The 23,519-nt window shown below is 39.1% G+C and overlaps 3 protein-coding genes across 4 annotated transcripts; 1 reads left to right on the top strand and 2 right to left on the bottom strand.

Annotated features, from left to right (window-relative positions):
• Nucleotides 1-246: 246 nt before the first annotated feature.
• On the bottom strand, nt 247-11,050 carry ezra (ezrin a). The gene is made up of 13 exons (XM_085142717.1): nt 10,767-11,050; nt 9,028-9,111; nt 8,381-8,476; nt 7,754-8,028; nt 6,924-7,007; nt 6,322-6,468; nt 5,838-5,934; nt 5,537-5,700; nt 5,297-5,427; nt 3,498-3,658; nt 3,205-3,297; nt 2,476-2,733; nt 247-1,008 (listed from the first exon to the last, which is right to left on the bottom strand). Exons 1-13 carry the CDS (start codon nt 10,776-10,778, stop codon nt 844-846), a joined length of 1,767 nt encoding a protein of 588 aa, XP_084998843.1. The 5' UTR covers nt 10,779-11,050; the 3' UTR covers nt 247-843.
• A 165-nt stretch (nt 11,051-11,215) lies between these two features.
• nenf (neudesin neurotrophic factor) lies at nt 11,216-16,693 on the bottom strand. Its single transcript, XM_085142725.1, has 4 exons — nt 16,337-16,693; nt 16,170-16,230; nt 15,873-15,976; nt 11,216-12,003 (listed from the first exon to the last, which is right to left on the bottom strand). The coding sequence occupies exons 1-4, from the start codon at nt 16,475-16,477 to the stop codon at nt 11,827-11,829; spliced, it is 483 nt and encodes a 160-aa protein (XP_084998851.1). The 5' UTR covers nt 16,478-16,693; the 3' UTR covers nt 11,216-11,826.
• A 237-nt stretch (nt 16,694-16,930) lies between these two features.
• On the top strand, nt 16,931-23,470 carry pacc1 (proton activated chloride channel 1). 2 transcript variants are annotated; one of them, XM_085142720.1, is made up of 8 exons: nt 16,931-17,218; nt 19,678-19,810; nt 19,943-20,155; nt 21,584-21,738; nt 21,947-22,089; nt 22,189-22,330; nt 22,414-22,521; nt 22,613-23,470. In XM_085142720.1, exons 1-8 carry the CDS (start codon nt 17,183-17,185, stop codon nt 22,772-22,774), a joined length of 1,092 nt encoding a protein of 363 aa, XP_084998846.1. In that variant the 5' UTR covers nt 16,931-17,182; the 3' UTR covers nt 22,775-23,470. The 2 variants fall into 2 exon arrangements, with proteins under 2 accessions (XP_084998846.1, XP_084998847.1); XM_085142721.1 differs by having other exon boundaries at nt 16,932-17,218; nt 19,678-19,807.
• Nucleotides 23,471-23,519: the final 49 nt, after the last annotated feature.

The raw sequence follows: 23,519 nt of genomic DNA, 5'->3' as shown, positions 1-23,519 counted from the left end.
AGATGCTCTAGATCTGACCTGAACACAAACAGGACAGCGTAAGAATACATTAAATGTTCCCATGTGGTTAAATAAAGTAACTCCAATAGGTAAATTCTGAAAATCAGAAAAACAATACATTTGAAGCAGGAGAGATCATGTAAGTATATTAATGAAATAAGTCGCACTGTTATTTACACAAATAAAATACAGGAGAACATGACGAGGAGGGCCAGACCACCAGGAATATTCATGAGTAATTATGAATTAATTTGCTGTGAGTCTCAGTTTTATTTTATTGCAAACTGAGATTCATTTTGTATGACAGCATTACATCAAGCTTCTTGGAACACAAGTGGGAACCTTTCTACACTTTGCTGACATTTATTTGGCAAAACTATCAAACAAATAAAATAAAAAAGATCTCTTTTTTTAAGCATCAGGCATTCATTCATTTAAATAAATCAAAATTTAACCACTTCAGTTTGTTACAGTAACAAAACTGCAAATGTAAATTGCAACAACTACTGATTAGTTATCATAAGATATATAAGTTCTATAGTACCCCTAGTACTAGCTTTGTTCATACAGTATATCTGGTCTCCAGAGTGATGCACATCAGCATTTTAATGGGACTAAACAGCACATTGGAAACATTTGAGTGCAACACAAAACAGAATAGAGCAAAAACAACCCACGGTGCCAGTTTCAGCCAGCAAAGTAAAACTCGTGCAGAAATTATTACACAGATCAGCTCCATGCCTTTTCTGGGTGTTTGGGATCACATTTGGCTTCAGTTATATTAAAATGCTGAACAAGGCCTTCACGAGGTATTTGGGAGAGAGCTTTAGGTCTCTGGCATTTCTACAAGGCCTCAAACTCATCAATCCTCTGCTTGGTGTTGCCCATACGGATCTGACGGAGGGTCTTGTACTTATCACGGCCAGCGCGGACGTTCTCGGCATGGAGCTTGTCGTTCTGGGTCTTCTTGTTATCGTCTCGGGATTGTTCCAGCTCTGAGCTCAGGGCCTGCGGAGGAGTCGTGTCCAGTTATTAAACTGTATACAATTCACTTCATCAACAGATATCTTGGCAACCCCTTCATTAGAAAGCGATATCTTTAATTTAATCTTGTTCTTTTGGCTGTTCCTTTTTGGGGTTGCCACACTAGATCATCTGCCTCCATTGCCTCACTATATCACTAGCATCCTGCTCTGTCACACCAACCCTCTGCATGTCATCCTTTTCTACATCCATGAACCTTGTCTGTGGTATTCCTCTTTTCCTCATGCCTGGCAGCTGTATCCACTATTCCTCTGCACATGTCCAAACTACCTCAGCCTCGCCTCTCTAACTTTATCTCCAAACTGCACAACCTGAGCTGTACCTGTGATGTACTCATTTCTAATCTTGCCCATTCAGGTCACTCCCAATGAAAATCTTATCGCCAGCTCTTCTTGTCAATGTCACCATCACCATAAACCATGCATCATACCAGGTTTTACTACCATCTTGTAAACCTTTCTTTTCACTCTTGCTGCAAATTCCCCCTGATACTCGTCTTCACCCACTCCACCCCGCCTGCACTCTCTTCTTCACCTATCCTGTGCACTTTCTGCTGATTTGAATGCTTGACCCCCCAAGGTATTTAAACTCATCCACCTTCACTACCTCTGCTCCTTGCATCTTCTCTATTTCAACTATCTGTCTCTTGCTCACACATGTGTTCTGTCTCTCTTCTACTGCTCTCTCCAGCCCTTGCCTCCCCTCTCCAGGCTCTTTTCCTGAAGTATTACAAGAGAGGGAAAAGAGCCTCAACGAATTGTGATTGAAAATGTGAGTGAATTCAAAAACCTCAAAGATGATGGTAGAAGTATTATCCATTAGAAAAAAAACTTTTAAAAACCTTATTTTGGGGCAAAGTCACAGATAGTTTTAAATGTTTATGTTCGAGTGAAGATTGAATTTAAAGTTAACTTCGATAATGCCTCGATAAACCCTTCCAAGAAAGGTGCTTGGTGCATTATTTGTGCTTCTATAATAGATGCTTAAAATTTCATGGCTTTACATCTTAAATAAAAGCTTAATCTCGAGTGCCAGAACAATGAACCAGAGCACTGCACAGAAGCTATATGCATCCTAACCCTATGGTTATAGGTTTAATATCCCTTTTTTTTAATGTGTTTCTGAGCTCTGCTTTTCATATGGTTTTGCATTTGAATATATGGCTACACACAGGGCTCATCCTCATCTTTTGGATGAAAGACCTCATTAATCGTTTACCTTTGTAGCTCTTTTTAAATACCCTGCCTGTCTTACCAGGGACTTTCATCCTTTTGTGACAAAGTGAATATGACAAAAGCATTTATTTTTTAACACAGCATATTTTTGCTATAAGTGTTTTGGAAGCTATAGAAAAGCCACGAGAAAAAAGTGTCTTAAGCATTGCTGCAGACTCCGGCTGATCTGGGATGTAGTCCAGGTCCTTGAACTAACCTGAAGCTGCTTCTGCAGGCGCTCGTTCTTCTCGGCCTCGGTGAGTCGCTCCTCCTCCTGGCGGTCGTAGTTGATGCCTTGTGTCTGCAGCTCGGCGCTATAGGTGCTGTTTTCTTCGCTGTGCTCGTGGTCACTCTCGCTGTCTGAGGAGGAGGAGGAGGAGGAAGCATGCTCAGCAACAGGAGCTGAGTTGGCGGAACTCATCACAGTGTGCAGCTCCTCCTTCGTTTTCAGCAGACTCTCCTCCACTTCGACAGCCTAAAAGGAAAGGTGGGGAGAGGCGTGTGTTAGATTTGCTGGTGGTTTGCATCATTGAGCATTTGATTATAAAATAAATGTAGTATTTTAAGTGTTTTAGTTGTATATATGTGACAACAATACCCAAATTTGCAAGGACATTGACAAATCAAGCTTTCTCGCTTCTGGTTTTGGCAAACTTGAACCTGCCTTTCTGACCTCTCCACTAAAACATGGCTCCTGAATTTATACTTTCAAACCAAAACAATGTAATACGAATAAGATGCAAGGGTTACAGTACATGAGTAGTTATGTTTTTGAGGAAGTATGCAATGTAAATTACAGTGCAAAAGATTCAAATTATGGATGACTTATACAGATAAATCGTTTTCTTTCTTTTAAACAATAAATTTATATTTGATATTGTGCTGTGACATTTTTCTGGTATTTCCTGTGACTTGTGGCGCTCTTAACTGCATGCTGGAGACCCACCTTGGTGTGCCATGTCTCAGCCTCTTCCTCCTTGGCTCTCTTGGCCTCCTCCAGCGCAGTAATCTTGGCGCTATATTCGGCCAGCTCTGCAGCCTGAAGGAGAAAGCACAACACTGTGACGTGAGAATAACAGAATAGGCATGCTGTCATTTTAGAAATGTGATGAAAGCAAAGGCAGGGACATCTTAAAAACCTCCGTGTTACTTTAATCTGCCATTAGAACAGCCGATAAGTGCTTAGAATGAATTCAGGAGATTTATCAGGACTTTTTCCCTCATGTGCTCCACACTCACCAGCTGCTCCTGGCTCTTTAACTGGTCCTCAGCTTGCCTGGCCAGCTCCTCCTTGGCTATTATAGCCTCCATCCTCTCAGCCTCCAGCCGGGCCGCCTCCTCCTCCACCCTCCTCCTCTCCTCCTCCAGCCTCATGGCCCGGTCCAGCTGCTCCTGAAGCTCTGCGTGACAAAGTCAGAACACGGGGAAATCTATAAAGCACTGTACGTTGTTATAAAAATGCAGGATAAGAAACTCAAAACTCAGATTTCTCTTAAATCGGGGTGCTTCTTTTTTTTTAAACATTTCTATGTTAACATCATAGAAAAAAAGATTAAAGTTACAGGGGAAAAAAAAGAAAATACAGTACTATTAAAATATTTTGGTGGTTCCAAAACTCTAATAAAGGTTTCCAAAATTAAAAAAAAATTTCTTCTACCTCAATAAACATAAAGCAATATTTTTGAGTAAATTGCAACTGAAATATTTCAAATCAAAGGTTTATTTATTCTTATAAATAATCGTTTATGAAAATGTTTTAGTCATCTAGTCATCTGACCAGGTTCGTACCAAACTTTTAATCATATTTATGTAACAAAATTACATGGTAAATGGATATGTAATAAATTAGTTAAAGTCATCCTTTTTAGAAGAGATTTATGAATTTATTTTTATTATTATTTTTACTGCACGTCTTCATTATCATAAGACATCAAGGTTGTTAAGATCATAGAAATATGAGCCTTGTGTTTTAGATTTTAAAAATGATTTGAACGTTTTAAATGCTAAATGCCGATGATTGGAAAAAAATATGTTAACTGCAGATATTTAAAGAAATGCCTTTTGTGAAGATCATATGTTTGACAAAACTTGCCCAACATAACAAAGTTGCTTTTCAAGTAAAGATCTCCCATCCTCCTCACATCTTTGTCAAACCATGTCTTTAAACCACCATCTGCCCTTCCAACTCTCAAATATATATTCCACCATATGGGGGAGAAGCAAGAGAGGATGATGGGGGAGGGGGTTATGCCTAATATGGTGGTGGGCTTTTTACCAAATTTCAAAAGTACTTTTGAGAAAAGGGTTTTCTGATCTACTTGTTAGAATATATACAGTATTGTGCAATGATGGTTGAAGTTGGGTAGTAGAAGAGGTGATATAAATGTGGCATTTATTTTTATTTTTAAGAGCAATTAATGATTAAAATATCCAGGTTTTACAAAAAAAGCCCCGCCCCAAAAAGTAAATTAACCAAGAATGAAAGGTTCATGTTTATAATGTGGGACACCCTTTATCGCTTTAGCTCACATATGTAATAGTTTCTATCAAACAGTTAAACAGCAGAGGGCAGTAAAAACAAGTGTGAACTTTCAAGTTGGAACCCTGAAGTGGATGGATGGATGGATGGATGGTTGAATGGTTGAATGGATGGATGGATGGATGGTTGAATGGATGGATGGATGGATGGATGGATGGTTGAATGGATGGATGGATGGATGGATGGTTGAATGGATGGATGAATGGATGAATGGATGGATGGATGAATGGATGAATGGATGGATGGATGGATGGATGAATGGCTGGATGGATGGATGGATGGATGGATGGATGGATGGATGGATGGATGGATGTATAGTTAAGCCGTAAACCTGTAATAGCTCAAATCCTCAAGGTTCTACAGGTGGTAGCAGATGGTTAACAAATGTTTTAATGTGGACTACTGAGAAACAAAATCAGTGAAATGTCCTTTTTCATAGCACTATACAACAGATAAGGTCCGCAGCGATGCAGCTTCTACATCAAATTTTCTATCTCACCTCTCTCTGCTCTCCTAGTTGTCTCTTCAAACTGGTGGAGCCTCTCCATCAGCTCCCGCTTTTCTCTCTCCATCTCCTCCTTCTCCCTCTCGATGGCCGCCCTCCTCTTCTTCTCGCTCTCCAGCTGATCCCTGCAGAACACGGAAAAGCTCAATCGCACGCCTAACGCAAAGCCTACACATTTCAAATCCCAATTAAGTTTGCCTGCATCATTTTAACCGGGCGCTTAGCTTCACCCACCTCTCCATCTTCTTCTGCTGCCTCTCCTGTGTGGCCTGAGCCTTCATCTGCTGAACCTCGATGGTGTCGGGCTTGCGGCGTCGCATGTACAGTTCATGGTTGCCCATGCACAGCTGCAGGATGCCCTTGTTGACTTTAAGCCGTGGAGCGTAGAATACAAAGTCCTTTAAAAGACAAAAAAGTAGAAGACAACTTTTTTTTTTTTTTGCAAAAAGGGCTCCATAGGCTTCGTTTAAAATCTCTTGGTATAGCAAAAGTTGTTTGATACTAGTGAAGATTATTAAACTCACAAAACACTTACTTGGGCTTTCTTGTCTATGGGCTTGATAACAAATTTCTTATCATTGAAAGAAATGTTTCTAATTTCACTCCAGGGAAATCCAATCTTTGGAGTCAGCCTGAAAAATGGATAAAAAGAGATATTTTTCACAGTGTGATATGAGCTTTAAGTTTGTTTCTTTAAAAGGTTCACAGCTGGACAGGATGACGCATGCGATATCAGAGGAAGAGGCTGGGGAGGGTTTGTAGGTTCATGTTGTAGTAGAATTGGGTCAGTGACCTCTTCAAAGCAACATCCATATAGTTAGATGCGTTATTTAAAACCAGAGCCACTGAAAGGAAAGTTGACACACGTCTGCGACTGAGGTTTGACCGCTGGTGCATTGATCTCCTGTCTACAGATGTGTTTTATCAGGTCAGCGCACAGAACAATGTCACAGCAAACAAAAGCAGGGACAAAACAACAGAAATACAGAGAAAGAGATTTACTACAAAAACTGATTTACTTGTCGTTCTTCGCATAAATGTTGAGGCCTAGAGCGTCGACTCCCAGGAGCAGGTCTGTGCCCTTCTTGTTCTTGATGTCAAAGTAGTTAATGCCATACATCTCAAGATCCTGGGTGATCTTCAGGTACTCAATCATGGCCTCTTCCCTGTTCACATTAGATAATTAAATAAAATATTAAATGTTCAACAGACTAATTTGTCTTTTACTTTATTTTTGGGGTTTAAAGTGTGGCGGCAAACCTCCACCTAATAATCCATGTCCCTTGTTAACTAATTAGAACCAAAAAAAGCAAATAATCATTACAACAGAGTGCGTGAAGCTTTTTTGGGCATCAAAAACACAGCTAGTTATAAAATAGTTGCTGCTGAATTTCTTTTTCCTTTATGCTAACACGGTTACACTGCAGCATCTGTAAAAGCTGAGTGATCATGAGTAAGAACAAAGCCTTCTAAGTTTACTCTACTTTACTGCTTGTAAAAGTTCACTGACTATAAAACTCCAGGACGGTGTGAGACCAAAAATGCTGTTCATTCTTAAAAAGTAAAGTCCTGAAAGCATCAATTTGGTGGAGGAAATTTACGCCACTCAGCCTTCACTTACTTTAGCATTGCTCCGTGCTCCTGGTGCCAAACCTGGATTCTCTCCTCCCACTGCTCCCTTGACAGCTTGTGTTGGTCCAGCACTCTGAGGGGAGCAGCAAGCTATCAGCAACCCATGCTGGTGAAAATGTAAACAGTCTGTGTATACATACAAGGTTAAAGCATACACATGATGCATTGTTGTGTCTTTCCCCACGATCCTTTGTCAGGAGCCAAAGGGGCATTATCACACACTGGTTAATAGTTTGATTATTCAGGGAGGCTAGTAGCCAGGATGAGTTCCAGATTTGCTGTAAAGGAAAAGAGGTCATTTATCCAGAAGACTATCATTTATGATGCGACTGTTCTGTCATTTTATGAGTGCAAAGTTGATGGAAACCTACACCAATCACAGATAAATGGTCCTATTCTTCTTTTAAGTGCGCTCAGCAAGGTAAAAAGACAGAGCCGCTTCATCCATGTGGTCATGTGTTTAATTTTAGAAAATAATCAGTTCACTTTTAGGGGAAATAAGATGATGAATGACAAATTGTATTTAAAAAATGTGCTACTGACTATCAGAGCAGCTGATGTCTGATAATTATTTGAGAGAATGACACTCGTAGCAACTGTGAAAGCCAAATCTAGTTGTAGAGTTAGAGGAATTTTATCTACATTTTGGAACGTCACAATGGTAAAGAGTTCCCGTAGGGTGGATGTGGTGTTAATCTTTCAACTCGGATCACTGCTGCATAAATCTGCCCTTGCAAAACCAGTAAAGTTGTACTGAGTTGCAAAGAACTGATTTCCTGCTCACCAATGTGCAGCTGCTGCAGATCCACTCGCACTCACCTCTTGGGCAGAAGACGCTCAGAGGACATGTAACGTGGCTTGTGCGTCGACTTGTTGTACTCGCCATACTTTGCCTGGATGGCGTAGGAGCCCAGCAGCACGGCGGTCTCTGGAGGGCTGTAGATCTCCTCATTCAGAATCACCTCTTTTACCTGGAGGAAGAAGAGCCTCCTGGTGATGTCCTGGATCAGCTCCTCAGCTGCATCCTCAGGGTAAAACTTGACCAACAGCTTGAACTGCAGGGGAGTCTCTTTCTTCACTTCCTGAGACATCACCTAGAGGGGCAATAATTAAAGTATAAAATATGACTGAAGTTCCTACAGCAGAGTAATAAAGACAGCTAAATAAATAACAGAGTGTGGGCAAGAATCCAGTAGAAAAAGGATCTAATTACTTTTACAAACAACACGTATTTTAACTCTCGATTTAACAATTAAATGCTTACTTGCACACAATACAGAAAAATCCAAAATAAATAGACACATAAAAATAATACAGTACATTTAATAATAAAAAAGATGGCTGTAGAACTGAGAGCTGCAGCAGGCCTCTGGGTTTTTACATTTACAATTAACAATTCTAAACAGAGTAGATGAAACAGAGGTTTACATCACTGCAAGTCCTCACCTTCTTTTCAGAGTTCAACCATGAGGTGAATCCTCTGATGTCAACAAACTGCAGCCCGAAGTACCAAGTCTCACGCAGGCCGATGGTCCTGGAAACCTTCAGAGTGGAGACATGATAACAAAATCCTGCACATCTTCTCAACAGCTTCTTCACTTTTTAATCAAAACCTCCATGACTCTTGCAGTAATTTCTCCCTGAAGAATAAAACCTTTGGATAAGATTACAGAACTTTTAAATGAGTATGTTAAGCTTGTTTTGTTTTGTTTTTTATCACAAAGGGGCTCATTAAACTAGCTTTTACCAGACTAGATCTGTGGGACAGCTATGGTTACTAGTTGCTTTGCTGATGGAATAAAATACCCACTGGTTACAGTTACAAACCATTTATCTGCAAAACAAATACCAACGCGAGTGTATCAGACTGAGAGTATTTCTCTGCTGAAGTATTTCAAAGGTCTGTATTTATACTGTTGTATTTGCTCCTGCTTGGTGTTAATCCATCACTTTGCCAGTCCATTTTATTTTTATTAAATACATGAAAAACTTCTCAAAAGAAAGAAAGAAACAGAAACTTTTCAGTCTACATAAAGTCATCCGGGATCCATAAAATAATACAAGATGTGCTTTGTGAACTGCATCACACTGACCTGGTCAAAGAGCTGCTTCCCTGTTGTGTTGGGGTGGAAGGAGAACTCCAGCTCCGCGTCCATTGTGGTGACGCGGACATTGACCTGCAGCATAAAGGTCATTTAGTCACGTGATGACAGAGATTTCTTTTTGTATACACATGAATCATATTTGCAAACAATCAGCTTCCTTTTCTCAGAGAATCTGTAACCGGGCAGAAATATTTTACTGTGATCTTATTATTAGTTTGCAGCGATCACCCTGGAAACATAAAGATATTGTAGTCATATGTGTGAAGGAGCTGTGAAGTGGATTATTCATAAACCATAATTGCTCACTATCTCATTAGACTTCGGACTACTCTTGCGAAGTTACACAAGGTTGCACATACGCAGATTACAATGCTTGTAGAGTTGACTTTACCGTTGTTAGTCAAGATCAGCCTGTTTTATAACAACAACGATTAAAGTGGAGAAGAAATGACACTTTAAAATGTCTATAGAGCAGATGTTCAACATAAATAAACACACTAAAGCACCCAGGCTGTTCTCAACACACGGACCCTGATCACAGGCCAGATTGGGCTTGTAGCAGTTACACAATTGTTTTATGAAGTTATACTACAGCACGCCCCGGGTGTCATAAAGATAATCCCACCGAAACTTGAGCAGCAAAAGCTGGAACATCCATTTGTGAAACCTCTAACGTGTTACTCAACTGTTACCACCTCCAGTGATGGCATGCATAAGGTAATAGCTCAACTCGCTGACATCCTGCAGGTGTTTCCTACCTGCCACAGCCTTAATCGCTCACTAATCATTGACTGTGGACATCACTAATGAATCATTAATCCATTAGACTCAGTCACCAGTTTATACCGTCGAGCTATGTAGGATTATCTTAATTTGTTTATACTTGGATTGTGCTTTTTGGTAACGTCGCACCTCTTTTGTTTAGCTGTTCAAAAACCGTTTTCCACAACGCAAACAACACCTGCGACTATGACTCATAATTTTATTTGATTTCTAGTTAGTTTAAGGTCACTCAAATGGACGTAGACGTCAGAATGACCTCTTAAGAGAGGCTTTCTCCTTGCAGTGTCAATATAAGCACAGAGCTGCTTTCGTAATGCACAGGCCAGTCGTTCTTATCAGTTTTCCGACAGACTGATGCTGAAAGCTTAAGTAACTGCGGACATTTAGAACATGAGAGTTTTCTTTGTTTAAGACAGAGGTCTCTTGTTTGCTGCAGGGTGCCTCGGAAAATCAAACGGAGCAGAGAAAAGCGGTTAAACTGTACAGTCATGAGTTCGTTCTTAACATTTAAAAATCACTCCAGTGGCCCTAAAGGGAATTACCATGATTGCAGTGCATTATGCATGCCCAGAGAAACAGCAGACAGGCTGGTTGCAGACCTGAAGTAGCATTTTTTTGCCAGGAATGTGAGCAGCATGGGTCAAACTCTACACTTAGTTAATGAGTAAATGCCAAGAAGGATCTTGGACTCTTGGAAACAAGAAGCTTGGCCAGATTTTTTTATTTATTTAAAAAAAAAAAAAAAGGACATTTAATTAGAAATTAAAGCTATTAAATCTGTATTTATGCAAGTAACTCTGAAATGTATCTAGTGGTCATTCTCAGCATAAGCAATACAAGAAACCACACAAATAAATGTATAAACCCACCACTGACATTTTTGAATATGCAACAGGAAGAAACACTTCAGTGACATATAATCATTTAAATCGTGGCGATCCTACCGTTTTGGGCATCTTGGCTGCGGTTGGTGGATGAGTAGTACCAAGTGGTTCCCAGGTTGTCACAGGTTGCAGTGAACGTCTCCCAGCTGAACGTGCGCCTGATAAAGAGCACAGCACCGCTCTCGCTCGAAAACTCCTGGGCAGGGCTCGTGCCCTTTGAACTCAGCAGATTACGCAGACTGACGTGAGAGTTACTATCACAAAACTGACAGATTTACTTCCAATGTGGCCACTGGCACCGCAAGATGCGTTGTTCCACCCAAAGACTATCACCTGCTTCAGCACCTTAAGTACTGCGACCTTTGATCAGAGCAAGCGAGACTATAAGGGGCCGGACGATCTATTTATGTCGCCTGTTTGGAGGTGACAGCAGAGAGGGCTGTCATAAAGAGATCGTGTCAAGGTAACACAGTTGTGTGTGGTAGAACACAGATGAGACCAACAAAAGATTAGAACATTTTCAGACTTTAATGGGAATTGTAGACGAACAAGTTGAATACATGTGGACCGATGAACACTAACAAAGCTGCAGATTTATTGTTTCCTAAACATAAATATTCCACTGAGTCATTCACATAATTCGTTTAGTTTCACAGTAAAATACAGAGTTCAAAAAATGAATTGATTAGTGACAAAAATAATCAGCTACAGTCTCTCATTTATAAAAATAAAACAAAACACTGCCGCTACAGTGCATGAAGATTATTTTAAGTTTGCAAGGATCTTTGAGCTCCTAATGTTTAGAGTATGAAATTAAATGGCTTAGAGCACTGTGATGGGAGCAGGAGGCATCTTGATCTTGTGTGTGCTTAAACTTCTTTAAATGTGTCTCCAGGAGATCGTTAACTATCTGCATACTCCAAAGTCCCCGCTTTTTATCTCAGTCAGATGATACAACAGGTATTAAAGTAGTTGGTGCACCGTAAACTGGTCAAAGCTATTAAAGCGCTATTTAATTCTTAATCTTGAGTCAACAGGATAATGCTTCTCCTATTATTGCACATGTATCAAACTTCTTCATCACGATTCTTGTCAAGTAAAGTGACCATACGAAATTACATTAAAATTCATCTTTGATTTGAAAATGAGGCTGGTCCTCGGGTTTGAAGTCTTTGTTGGGACTTCCATCCTCGTTCAGGATACGGGATGCTGAGTAGCCCACAATGGGATACTTGGCTTTGTATGTGCCTTCAAATATACTGTCCAGAGACTTTAGCTGCTCTTCAGTGAGGCCTGTCTGTGGAGGTGAAGATAATTAAGGAACATTAATCAGTGCTTTATATATATATATATATATATATATAGATAGATAGATAGATAGATAGATAGATAGATAGATAGATAGATAGATAGATAGATAGATAGATAGATAGATAGATAGATAGATAGATAGATAGATAGATAGCTTTACTCAACTATGCTTCCCTAATTTTTACTGTAACACTTTTCAAAACAAATGTTATTATGCAATGAGCAAAAATGAAAAATCTTACCATTAAATCATAATCATGATCTACAAAATAGTAAGGACAAGAGCCTTTGCAGTTTTTAAAGTACATTTTTTGTACATTTCCATATAAATTCTGATTGATCCTGTAATATTACGTCCAAAGCCTAGGAGAAGGTAAGAGGGCACCGAATGACATCCAGACAGAAAGCTCAGCAACTTGTATAAAAAATGTCCATTTTCTTTTGTCTTTAGATTTTTGTACAAAGTAGGAGATCTAGCAACTGTGTGTTTTTTAACCTTTGAGCATTCTGACTTGTGGAAAAGCTCAGAGACCTGTCCTGGGAAAAAGGGTGCGCTTTTTGGGAAAGCTATGCTTGCCTCTTTGCCCCCTTTTATTTATTTATTTTGCTAAGAGTTAGAAAGAAAGACTATTAGCACTTATGCAAAGAACTTACTTAAAACAGCGAGATTATTACTTCAGTCTTCAGAGATACTTCAGAGATAAGACGGGGCCTAGCCCTTACACACCTGCTACAGCCTTATACACCCACCTGCTCTCTCAGGTCAGCTGCACTGAAAAAAAGGGATTGGCCAGCTCTTGGATTTACGTAAGCATCTTGCGTGTATTTAACACAATTGCCTCATGCTTTAAAGTTAAGTGTAACTATATAGTGTAGAAACTACATAATATGCAGAGAGGGTAGATTAAATTGTTCATATCATGTTCAAGTGAAGTAAGTCAATAATATAGCAATGTTAAATCCCGCGACACTGCACGGGATTTCAGTCTCGCACTCTTTGGATCGTGGTTTCAGGAAGGCATCCATCTCAGTCAAGTCGAGCAGCCACCTCTACTTTTTTTGGTATACCAAAAAAAGTAAATTGGGTGGTTGTTACATTAAAAAAGTCTACCTTGTAATTTGAACACAATAATTTCATGTTTCTATGAACGTAATTAAATCATGTAGGATTTGCATGGAATTCAAAAACTTAATTTGTTCTTGTTGAGATGACAGGATACAATCTAGTAAGAGTGGTTAGTTGCTGAACTCATGAAATTCACAAGATCGCACAAGATTTCAAACTGCAGGAAAATCACTGGAGTTATAAGAGGCAGAGAACTACACACACACCACGTGCATGCTATTGCTATTTATTGTGGATTAACCTGTCGAGGACAAAAACAAAAAAAATCTGCATCAAATACAGGAAATCATAGCTTTCCTGTATTTCCTAGATTGTTGGCATGCTGGTTAGTGCTGTTGCTTCACAGTAAGAAGGTCCTGGGTTCAAATCCACATTCTGGCTAGTTTGCAGTGGCTTCTCTCTGGGTATTCTGGTTTCCTCCCACAGTTAAAAGTCATGCAGTTATTAGAGTTAGGGTTAACTGGTGATTCTAAATTACCCGTGAATGTAAGTGCACGTGGTTGTTTGTTTCTATGTGATAGACTGGTGAGCTGTCCAGGGTGTACCCTGCCTCATAACCTATCACTTCAGGGTTATTTCCCAGCCCTCCTGCAACCCGGAGGATGGTAGTCATTGTAAATCCATTCAATTTTTATGGTAACCAGACTGTAGATTTTGTTGAACATTATGTAATATGAAGACAACATGTAGTATTTAAGTGACCAAGTAGTATTGGCGTAAAAGTTATTGAATAGTGTTGAAATAAAATTACAAAATTGTGAAGGATTAAAATATTCCAAGAGCTCAACTTACTTCATCTGAACATGTTTCAATCGTGTTTTATGAACACAAAATGCACAGGTTTACTGAATATGAAAAAGTTGTGTTGATTTAACTCAGTTGTTTAGGTTTCTGCCAAAGCAAAACATTTGTGTGCAACAAATGTCCACTATTGAATCAAGTAAATCCAACATGGCCTTTTTTTCAGTGTGATCAGCTGCTCCTGAATGTACCCAGGACTGGGCGTAAACTTAGAGGAGATCGTGCTTTTGCTGTAGCAGCTCCAAAACTGTGGAATGAGCTTCCTTTAGAGATCAGACATGCCAGTTTTTTACCTGTTTTTAATTCACTCTTGAAAACCCACCTCTTTACCCTGGCCTTTGACACCACGTGAGATGTTGGTTTTTATTTTTATTTTAGTTGTTTTTAGCTGATTCGATGCTGTTTCATCTTGTTTTTGTTTTAATATAGGGCTGTTTTAATTTTATGTATTATGTGTTTTATTTATTTATTTTTGCTGTTTTCTGTTATTCTATTGTTTTTAACTTATTTTCTGTACAGCACTTTGTTCCTGTGCTGGGTATTTTAAAGTGCTTTATAAATAAAATTGGATTGGATTGGATTTACAATAAAAAAGTGGTCTAAATGAACTTTTACTTTTAAAGCCGATATAATCGCATTAGCACAGTGTTGTTTATGTTCCCTAAAAGATCCTATTTATTCACCTTAGTTTCACCTCATATTTTTCACACAGCTGTCAATACCTCACCTGCACCTGGGTCTGTGAAACTGTCCCTTTAAATGTATTTCCGATGAATCATAAGTTGTCTGAAATGTTCAAATGGTGACTTTTTGTAAGGAAGTCTGGCATTTTTTCACCTTTTATGGCCTTTGGTGTTACAGAAACTTTGTGATTTATTGTTTTACTTGCGCCAGTCACTTTGTTTTTTAAAGTGTCTACACCAGGGAAAAATGTAGTCAGAGCATTAATGAACTATTGTACAATCCTGTCCAAAAGCCTTGAGCCACACCTCATTCTTTATCTTACGCTGGGAACATGGGAAATTAGTGCAGTGATTTATTGAAATATGTCTGCACATACATGGAAACACAGAATGTGAGTGAAAAACAGAGTTTACACAAATCTAAGGAGCATGAAAGTCAATATTTGTTATGACCACCTTCATTCTTCAGCACAGTCTAAACTTAGTCAGCAGTGTCTTCATCAGTTTTCTTGTAATTTCTTTAAGTAGTTCTCAAGAATAATTCTCCAGGCTTCATGAAGGATATTCAAATATCTTCCTTGGATGTTCTTCTGTTGTTCTCTGTCCAGATGATCCCACAGTGCTTCGTTAATGCTGAGTTATAGAGTTTTACTGTGTGTTTTTCTACCCTGGTATGCTTTTCCTGCACTAACATTGTGTTTGGGGTCATTGTCATGCTGAGCAATGTGTGACACTGCCCCACCCCACATAATGGTGGGATGGAAAAATGTCTCATATGTAGAGTGAGACTGTTGGATGAGCTACAATGACTCATATTAACAAAGAAAAGGAGAGCGGCACACTGTGCTGTACATTCTTTATCTCAACAGAAACTACCTATTCTTTGATGAAGAAGATAAAACTGGTAGAAATTTTCTGTTATCGAGGTTTTTTTTCTTATTTCAAAAAATAGATACGTATTTGTTGCATTTAGTGTCTTCACCCTCCCCCTACCTGCTACATTCAATCTGCACGGCCAAAAAGAAATTTGGGGGGGATCTCTTGCATTAAATGTCAAGTAGATTAATAAATAACAATAATAGTAATATGGAAAAAAAACAGTCTGAAAGTGGTTCAGACCTCCAGACTGCTTAATACCAGATTTAAAAACTCAGAAGAAGTTTTGGCTCCTTGGGAGCAGAATATAAAGAAATGAGGGGTGAATCAAGAGTTTTGCACAGTACTCTACGTTCAGCTGAAACTCACAGTGTCTGATGTCAAGTCTGCGGGGTCCAGTGACATCTTGGCCACAGCTCGAGTGGAGTCCTTACCTACCAGCGCATTATATGGAGCATCTTTTCCATAAAACTCTGGAATGGGTGAAATAAAATGCACATTAAAACCAACGCGCTGACTGCAGAGACTAATAAGCAAATGACCCGAGTCAGGTTAGTTTATAGAGAAGCTGGAAAGCCTTTTAATGTGTTAAATCGCTTTTTATTAGAACTGACTTTAATGACTGATTTGAATCCAGGAGTTAGATAATGTTTTTTCTACATTTACCTTTTCCCTTGGTGACATCAAACACAACCCCTTTTACTGCCATATAAATAGGCTGGCCCTCCTATAATAGGAAAAGAAAGAGCGATGATAAATATAAATAATAATAAAAATTGCACGCAAAAGCAGACGCGCGTTCATGCCGGGATTTTATTTCTCCAACAGTTTACCTCGCTGCCGTCGTATCTCTGCAGCTCCTCCTCGGTGAATAAACGGACAGGTTTTGGAGCAGTTTTGTGTTTTACTTTAGCATCTTCCGCTAAAGCCACGGCGAGGATGATAAATAAGACACAAAATCGCGCTGTTGCCATGGCAAGGTCGTTGTTTAAACAAGAAGTTCAGGCGGAAACTTCTTCATCCACTTCCCTTTCAATGCCCAGGTACTCTCTGGTCGTGATGCATTTGAAAGCCTCGGAAATTTCACAGACATTATTTTAAACCAGTTCTCGCTGATATTTGTTTATATTCTGGACTATACGCGATGAAGATGTGATTTTTGTGTATTTATTTGTCATTTGTATAGATTTTATTTAGACATAAATTTAAAAAATGTCATAAATATCTTATGAAAAGCATAACACCATAGTCAAGTTCATTTGAGTAAAAAATTAACTTGTAGGAATGGTTGGCATTTCAGTAAAAATGCGGTTTCTTGTCGCAGTAGTATGTTTTTTTTTTTTAGATAAATGAGTTTTCTCATAAGTACCTGAACGCAGCATTAGGAATCAACCTAAGGTAACGAGCTAGGACACAAGGAAACCACAACAAGGAAACAAGATCGCATTGAATCGCGGCCCATGGGTCCCCTGTTATTATCGTGGGTTGGGCCTTTATCTACTTCTCCAAAAAACCCCAGGGGTGGGTGCTGGTGTATTTTTTTTTTAAACTGTGAGACTTGAGCTCGGTGGAATGAGGTGTTTTTAAACATGTCAGGTTTATTAGGAGCAATCTGCTGAGTTGGCACAAAAAGCTTGAAGAGCTGCTTTAGGTGAAGTCACTGGAAGTTCCGCAGAGGAATGCTCAGAAAAGGAAGGTCCCTCTCATACCAGGAGGTAAGTTCCAAGTTCCTTCGTGTTTGTGTTTCACTCTGAAATCTTTCATGTTTGTTTCAGTAATCACAGGACTGCTACAGACTGTAGGCTTCTTTTTTTAATTGTCTCTGAGGACAGCAGTAAAGTCTTTTTCTCTCGCTGTGTCCATGCTCCTGTCGGGCATATTTGGCATCATGTGACTGAGCAGCCGCTTCCTGACTTCATGTTTCCTTTGGGTTTTAGCTATAGTTGCAGTATTCATTTAGATTATTCGCCAGTTCTTATTTTAAGCTTTAAAATAGCTGCAGAAATGGCGTAAAACCTTTTAAAACCACTGGTCGGTATGGCCATTTTAAAGCCTCGCTTGCATTTGGAGCCAGCGCTGACTTGGTCATTAAGTTTGTGGTGCTGTCAGGTGTTTTCATTGTTTAGGCTCTCCTTACTGAAAGATGGGTTGGACATAATGTAAAACCGACAGTGTGATACTTTTTTTTAAATGTGTATTTTTGTTGTTGTAAGTACATTACCTTTAACTTATAACCAGTGACCTTAAATATCAACACCAGATAAGTTAAACTGTTTTGTCATTGGAGTATTTGATTGCAGGTCAGTGAAATGAAAGAAACAGTAATCATTGTTGTGGTGACTAAATGTCAGGTTTGTAGAAGGCAAAAGTAGTGAAATGTTACTGTTTTCGATATTTTATAATTTCTTTTGAGACAGGGGGTCTTAAAAGAAGGGGTTAAAGTGAGATTGAACAGATTTAACAGATGAGGGAATCCTAAAATTATTTAAAGAAAATAATTACAAGATGTGAAAATTTGTACTGTGAGCTCGAGCAGATTTGTTTTGTTTTGTGTGTGTGTGTGTAACCATTATCGGCTGACCTGTGTCCCTGCTTCTCTAAGGTTCACTGCTCTTTGTGGATTTAACTGAATTGAACAAGATACAGGCCAAGGTCATTATAGCCAACTGAAGCTAAACTAAGTCCTAAAACTAGACTTGAAAACAACATTTTAGTTAACAAAAATGAAAAACTAAACCAAATTAAGTAAAAAAAGTAGAGGGAAAAATATTAAGCTTTAGTATCTGTTAGTTTGATAAAGTTTTAATAATAACTTGCCTGATGAGACATTGATGGACATCGACCAGCTGTGTCCAAAAATTCACAGCTGGTCGATGTCACTGCTTTCCCAAAGTTTTGGGTTTTTATTGAAATATCTGAGCTCATTTTCCTAAATCCTGCCTCTGACGCACGTCCTCCATAGAGTAATAATTAAAAAGATTAACTAATAGAACTAACTTTATAACTAACTTTAATAGAACTCAATTTTTAGAACTAATGCTGAAACTAGTAAAAACTAAAATAAAACTAAACATCTTCCAAAAATAAAAACTAAACTCAAACAAGAAAATGTGCTGAGGAAACTAAAAACTAGTGAGTTAAAAAAAAAAAGTCAAAATGAAAAAATAAAACCCAATTTGAAAATACGATACTATAATAACTCTGATATATACAGATCTGCTGTTTGATATAACCTGATATTGAGCATAAAAACTGCCCTGCACCATTCCAACAGCCCTGTTCATTCTGAGAAAGAAAGAAAGCACTGGTGAAGTCAGCATAAACAAACTGATGTTATATATGATATGAAAACATGTAACTATAACAGATGTTTACGTACTACTAAAATATGACAAGTTAACATGTGGAAGATGAATACATTGCGACTAAAAGGTGTGGCGTTACTGAGAAGGGAACAATATACCAAAAACAATAGTGTATATATATAAAACTTACTGTCTTTCAGGTATTCACCCAATAACGAATAAAGAAACACAAACTCAATAGGTTGAATGCCTTTCAGGCACCGCTGCAGTCTGCACCTGTCCTGTTTAGTGGCTGCTCCATACCACAGGACAGACTCAATGACTGCAGTTTAGAACTGGATCAGCATCTCCTGTGGAAGATTATACTTCCCCAGAAGGGGCCGAATGAATTCTGAGGTGTTCAGAGACATTCAGTCAGCTTAAATCCAGCTAAATGCAGCCAACTGTTTCACAACACAGACAGACAATGGCCTAAAACATGCATCCAAAACAAACCTTTATTTTGCTTATTAAAGCAAAGAAGTGGACAAGTGGATTATTCTTGTTGAGGACTAAACTTCAGACAGAAAGGCCCACATACAAACAGCAACCAAAAGCTGCTCCAGTAAAGGCCTCAAAGCATTAAAAAGGAGGAAACCCAGCAATCTGATGTTGTCCATGAGTTCAAAACTTTAGGCCGTCATTGCCAGCAAAGTGTTTTGTATTAGGTTTGATTCTTCATTAACTGAAGATCTCAGAGTGCTATTTCGCTCCACTTAAACTGGATACAAATGTGACCCCACCTTAGTAATTATTAGGATTTTAAGTATAGTTTTACTGTACTTGTAACCAGAAATATGTGTTTAAATGTTCTTTTTTTAACCCCACAGTTCAATGATGAGGATGAGGATGATGACGGGGGGCGAGATGAAGATGAAGGCAACATACAGTCTCCAGTCTTTTTTGATGATGCCACTGAAGACCCGGAGCATGAGAAGCCTGATAGCAGCATCTCACAAAGTAGTAGGAGATGTGTTTCTGCACCACATGCTGGACACTCATAACACTGATATATTTTTTATTGGCCCACGCTTTTGTGGCATTTAATTGGATTTGTCCACTCAGATTCCTGCCTTTACCCCTTTGTCCCTACAGCACAGGATGACGTTAGGGGGACCAATCCACCTATGAGATTCAGTAAAAGCTGTCTGAAGAATTTCTTCACGGTGGTGCTCATCTTCATCTACCTGCTGCTGACTGCGGTGGCAGCATTCCTGGCCTACCAGACGATCTCTGACTTCTTGGAGAAACTAAACAACCCCGTTATGTCCGTCATTTACAAAGAGGTTGACTCATTTTCATCTCCTGGTTAGTATGAGTGATACACTTTTTGGGGCATATTTTAGGACTATGACTGGGTTAGTGGGTGTTAAGTGTGCTGTAACTCATTTCATCCAGAAAATACAGATTGCACTACACAGCAGCACTTCCCATTTTTTTTCTAAGCATTTAAATCTGCCTTTATCAGCATTTAGCAGGAAGGAGGAAGACATGCTCTTCATGTAGTCGTGGCACTAGATGGAATATAGTATCCATGTATACAAGGGGATATAGCTGATTAACCATGCCATTAAGATATGGGACAGAGATTTTGAAGCTAGGTTATAATAAGTGAGCAGCTGCATGTCTTCATGAAGAGAAAGAGCACTACAGATGGGATGTTTACTTTGAGAGTGTCGATGGAGAAATATAGAGAAGGTCAGAAGGAGTTTCAGTGTGTCTGTGGATCTAGAGAAAGCATTTGATAATGGAGAGGAGTGTCAAAGGTGCAATAGAAGGATAGCAGCACTAGATAAAGGAAAGGTTTACAAGATAGTAGTGAGACCTGCTATGATGTATGATTTTGAGATAGGAGGCAGAGCTGGAGTTGTCAGAGTTGAGTGGTTAAAATGTTCAATGGGAGTGACCAGTGTGGACAAGATTAGAGATGAGTCCATCAGAGAACCAGCTCAGGTTGAGCAGGATGGTGGATATAGCTGCCAGGCAGGAGGAGAGGAGAAAGACCACAGAGGAGGCTCATGGATGTAGTGAAAAGGACATGCAGAGGGTTTGTGTGACAGAGGAGGATGCTGGGGATAAGTGAGATGGAGCCAGATGATCCACCCTGGCAAAGATTTTAGAAATGAATACTTCCTTTTCATTATCACACCTGGCCTGTTTTCTATCGCGATAAGCCCCAAATTATTGTTGGTGACAAAATAATTGAATAACACTGTGACAGAAGCCAGGCGCTAGTTATGTGTGAATAATTTGTATTGCCTGCTGTGTGGCCACCAGAGGGTGTATTAAATCTGAAAACTTCTCTAAAATTGCAGCTTATCAAATGTGACTTGGTCAGTTGTTGCAGACATGCAATGCAAGGTGCCTTTTCTTTTTCGTCTTTCATTTTTGCTTTAGAAGATAATGCGGTTTATTCTTTAAACAATACACGCTCTCTGTATTTTTTTTTTCAGCTAGTCCCTTAAGCCTTAAATCTCCATCTGAAAAGACATCCATGAAAATAGTCAGCAACAGCTGAACAAATCCTGTTCTCTGTGGATGAGAGACACATGGAAGAATTTTGAAATGCATTAAGTGTCCTCGTCTGCGTCACCAAAATAAAACGTGTTTGGAGGCACCCGTTGCAAAATTGTACATTTTTACCTCCACGTAGAACAAACAAGTAAATGTCAGTGAGTCCATAAACACTGCTGTTGAAGAACATTGATGCAGACTCTGTTTACTTTCTTTGAGCAGGCATAGCTCTGTACCCCGGCAAAGCCCAGCTGCTAAGCTGTAAACATCACTACCATGACTACATCCCACCTTTAGTGGACCCCGGCAAGCCTCAAGAAGCAGACTGTAACATAACAGAAGTGATCTACTTTGGGCCATTCGTGAACGAAACAGAGGTCAGAATTAACTTTTTTTATTTGGTTGTTTCTCAGACATGACCCACCCAGCAATCTGGGTGGGTCATGTCCCAGACCCACCCAGATTGCTGGGTGGGTCTGGGACATGACCCACCCAGATTGGGTCTGAGCAATCCTAAAGATGCGCAGCTATAACATAACTGCAAAATTGTCTCCACTGGATTTACATACTATTATACTGTTACAGAAAAAAGCTCTGGTGGTCCGTGGGCCATCTGACGTCCGTAACAAAGAACTGATCTTCATGCAGTTCAGTCGCAATGAAACAGAGGAGGACTTCAGTGCCATCAATTACATGCTTTTTGCCAAGTTTAGTGACTTAATTGACAGGTAATCATTGTGTAATAAGACACTCGAAGCTTGATGTTTTGCAAAGTGCTAACAGTGATTTGTGTGATAGCAGCATATGTGCCTGTTTTCTGCCTGTAGTGCAAATAAATCCGAGTTTATGAGGGACTGTGAGAGGAATTACTCCATGTGGACCTTCTCTGGAGGCTTCAGAACCTGGGTCAAAATGTCATTATTGACAACATCTGGGGTAAAAAATGAAGCTGTCGAGTTTCGACAAGAGGTATTTATGTCCCAACAGTTTACATGTAGTTCCATGCACGATGACATTTGAATTAAAAGTTTTTAATTTGGTGAATGGTCTAGTCTTCTGTGGTGAAATTCAACGATAAAAGGCCTGAAGGGGCACAAACCGATCAGCTCTACTTTGCCGTGTTTGAGTGGCGAGATCCTTTTATGCAGGAAATCCGACTGGTATGTTCTCACAGAAGTTTTCTCCTTATTTGAATTGTGTGCTTGCACGAATTGCTCATTGTTCAACAAAACTTTGCTTCTTTCCAAACAGATAGTGACTGCGAATGCCTGGAGCTCTATAGCCATCCTCTGTGGGGTCTTCATGGCTCTCTTCAAAGCTGCCAATTTTGCCAAACTCACTATTAAGTGGACTATCAAGATGCGCAAGAGGCATCTGAGGAATAAAGCACGGGAACTGAACCATCTAACCTGAAACACTTTGCAGACAAGACACAATCTTACAATATCCAAACTCTAAGATCTGACGGAGCTGAGCTTTATTCTCACACAGCTGCTTTTTCCAGGTCACTAAAGGCACTGTTTTTGTAATCAGTGGTGAGAAATATTAGCACTAGGGCATGCTTAGGAATTACATTTGTAGATGTTACTGCTTCTCTTTTAACATGTAAGCTGGCAGTAATAACTGATTATTACTAGATTATTGTTATTGCTAGATTCATTTTCTTTAAGAGCCAATATTTAGTTACTGCATTTCAAAAGAAGATGTACTTCACAAACATCTTCTAAAACGTCCAATAAACACTGCGTTTGACACGCACACTCAAGAAAATGTTGCTGAAAGCCAAGACACTTTTAAAACTTCTTAAAAGTTGTTTTTAAGTGTAAAACTGAGAAAATGTGAACTTTTGTGTTATATCTTGGACTGGTTCAGTTCTGAAAGTGATAATACTATTTTAAAGACTCTAAAGGGATTTCTGAGAACCGTTTTTAATTTGTAGTTTGTTTCTGTAGCACATATGTTCCAGCAGTGCTGCTGTTTTTCATTTAGATTCATTTCATCGTTATGTATCGATATGTTGAAATCTTGCTGTTTAAATGTATTTGTTAGTTATGTGTAAAATGCAATCTTTTACTGATTTTTCAAAATAAATATGTTTTTACTCTTGTATTTTACTGCCAAATTTAATTTTAAACGGTACCAATGGGTAGACTGTCCA

The sequence above is a fragment of the Neolamprologus multifasciatus genome, chromosome 19 (assembly GCF_963576455.1).
Source record: "Neolamprologus multifasciatus chromosome 19, fNeoMul1.2, whole genome shotgun sequence".
Taxonomy (NCBI): domain Eukaryota; kingdom Metazoa; phylum Chordata; class Actinopteri; order Cichliformes; family Cichlidae; genus Neolamprologus; species Neolamprologus multifasciatus.
This window is presented reverse-complemented; position numbering and strand designations above follow the sequence as displayed.

Coding starts and splice junctions, on each gene's coding strand:
- ezra (XM_085142717.1), bottom strand. Junction 5,428..5,536: donor CAGCAGAAGAAGATGGAGAG/GTGGGTGAAGCT, acceptor CGTGTTCTGCAG/GGATCAGCTGGAGAGCGAGA. Junction 3,659..5,296: donor AACTAGGAGAGCAGAGAGAG/GTGAGATAGAAA, acceptor TTTGTCACGCAG/AGCTTCAGGAGCAGCTGGAC.
- nenf (XM_085142725.1), bottom strand. CDS start 16,477: ATGGCAACAGCGCGATTTTGTGTCTTATTTATCATCCTCGCCGTGGCT. Junction 15,977..16,169: donor TGATGTCACCAAGGGAAAAG/GTAAATGTAGAA, acceptor CACCCATTCCAG/AGTTTTATGGAAAAGATGCT. Junction 12,004..15,872: donor CAGACTTGACATCAGACACT/GTGAGTTTCAGC, acceptor TCACCTCCACAG/ACAGGCCTCACTGAAGAGCA.
- pacc1 (XM_085142720.1), top strand. CDS start 17,183: ATGCTCAGAAAAGGAAGGTCCCTCTCATACCAGGAG. Junction 17,219..19,677: donor GGTCCCTCTCATACCAGGAG/GTAAGTTCCAAG, acceptor TTAACCCCACAG/TTCAATGATGAGGATGAGGA. Junction 22,090..22,188: donor TTTAGTGACTTAATTGACAG/GTAATCATTGTG, acceptor TTCTGCCTGTAG/TGCAAATAAATCCGAGTTTA.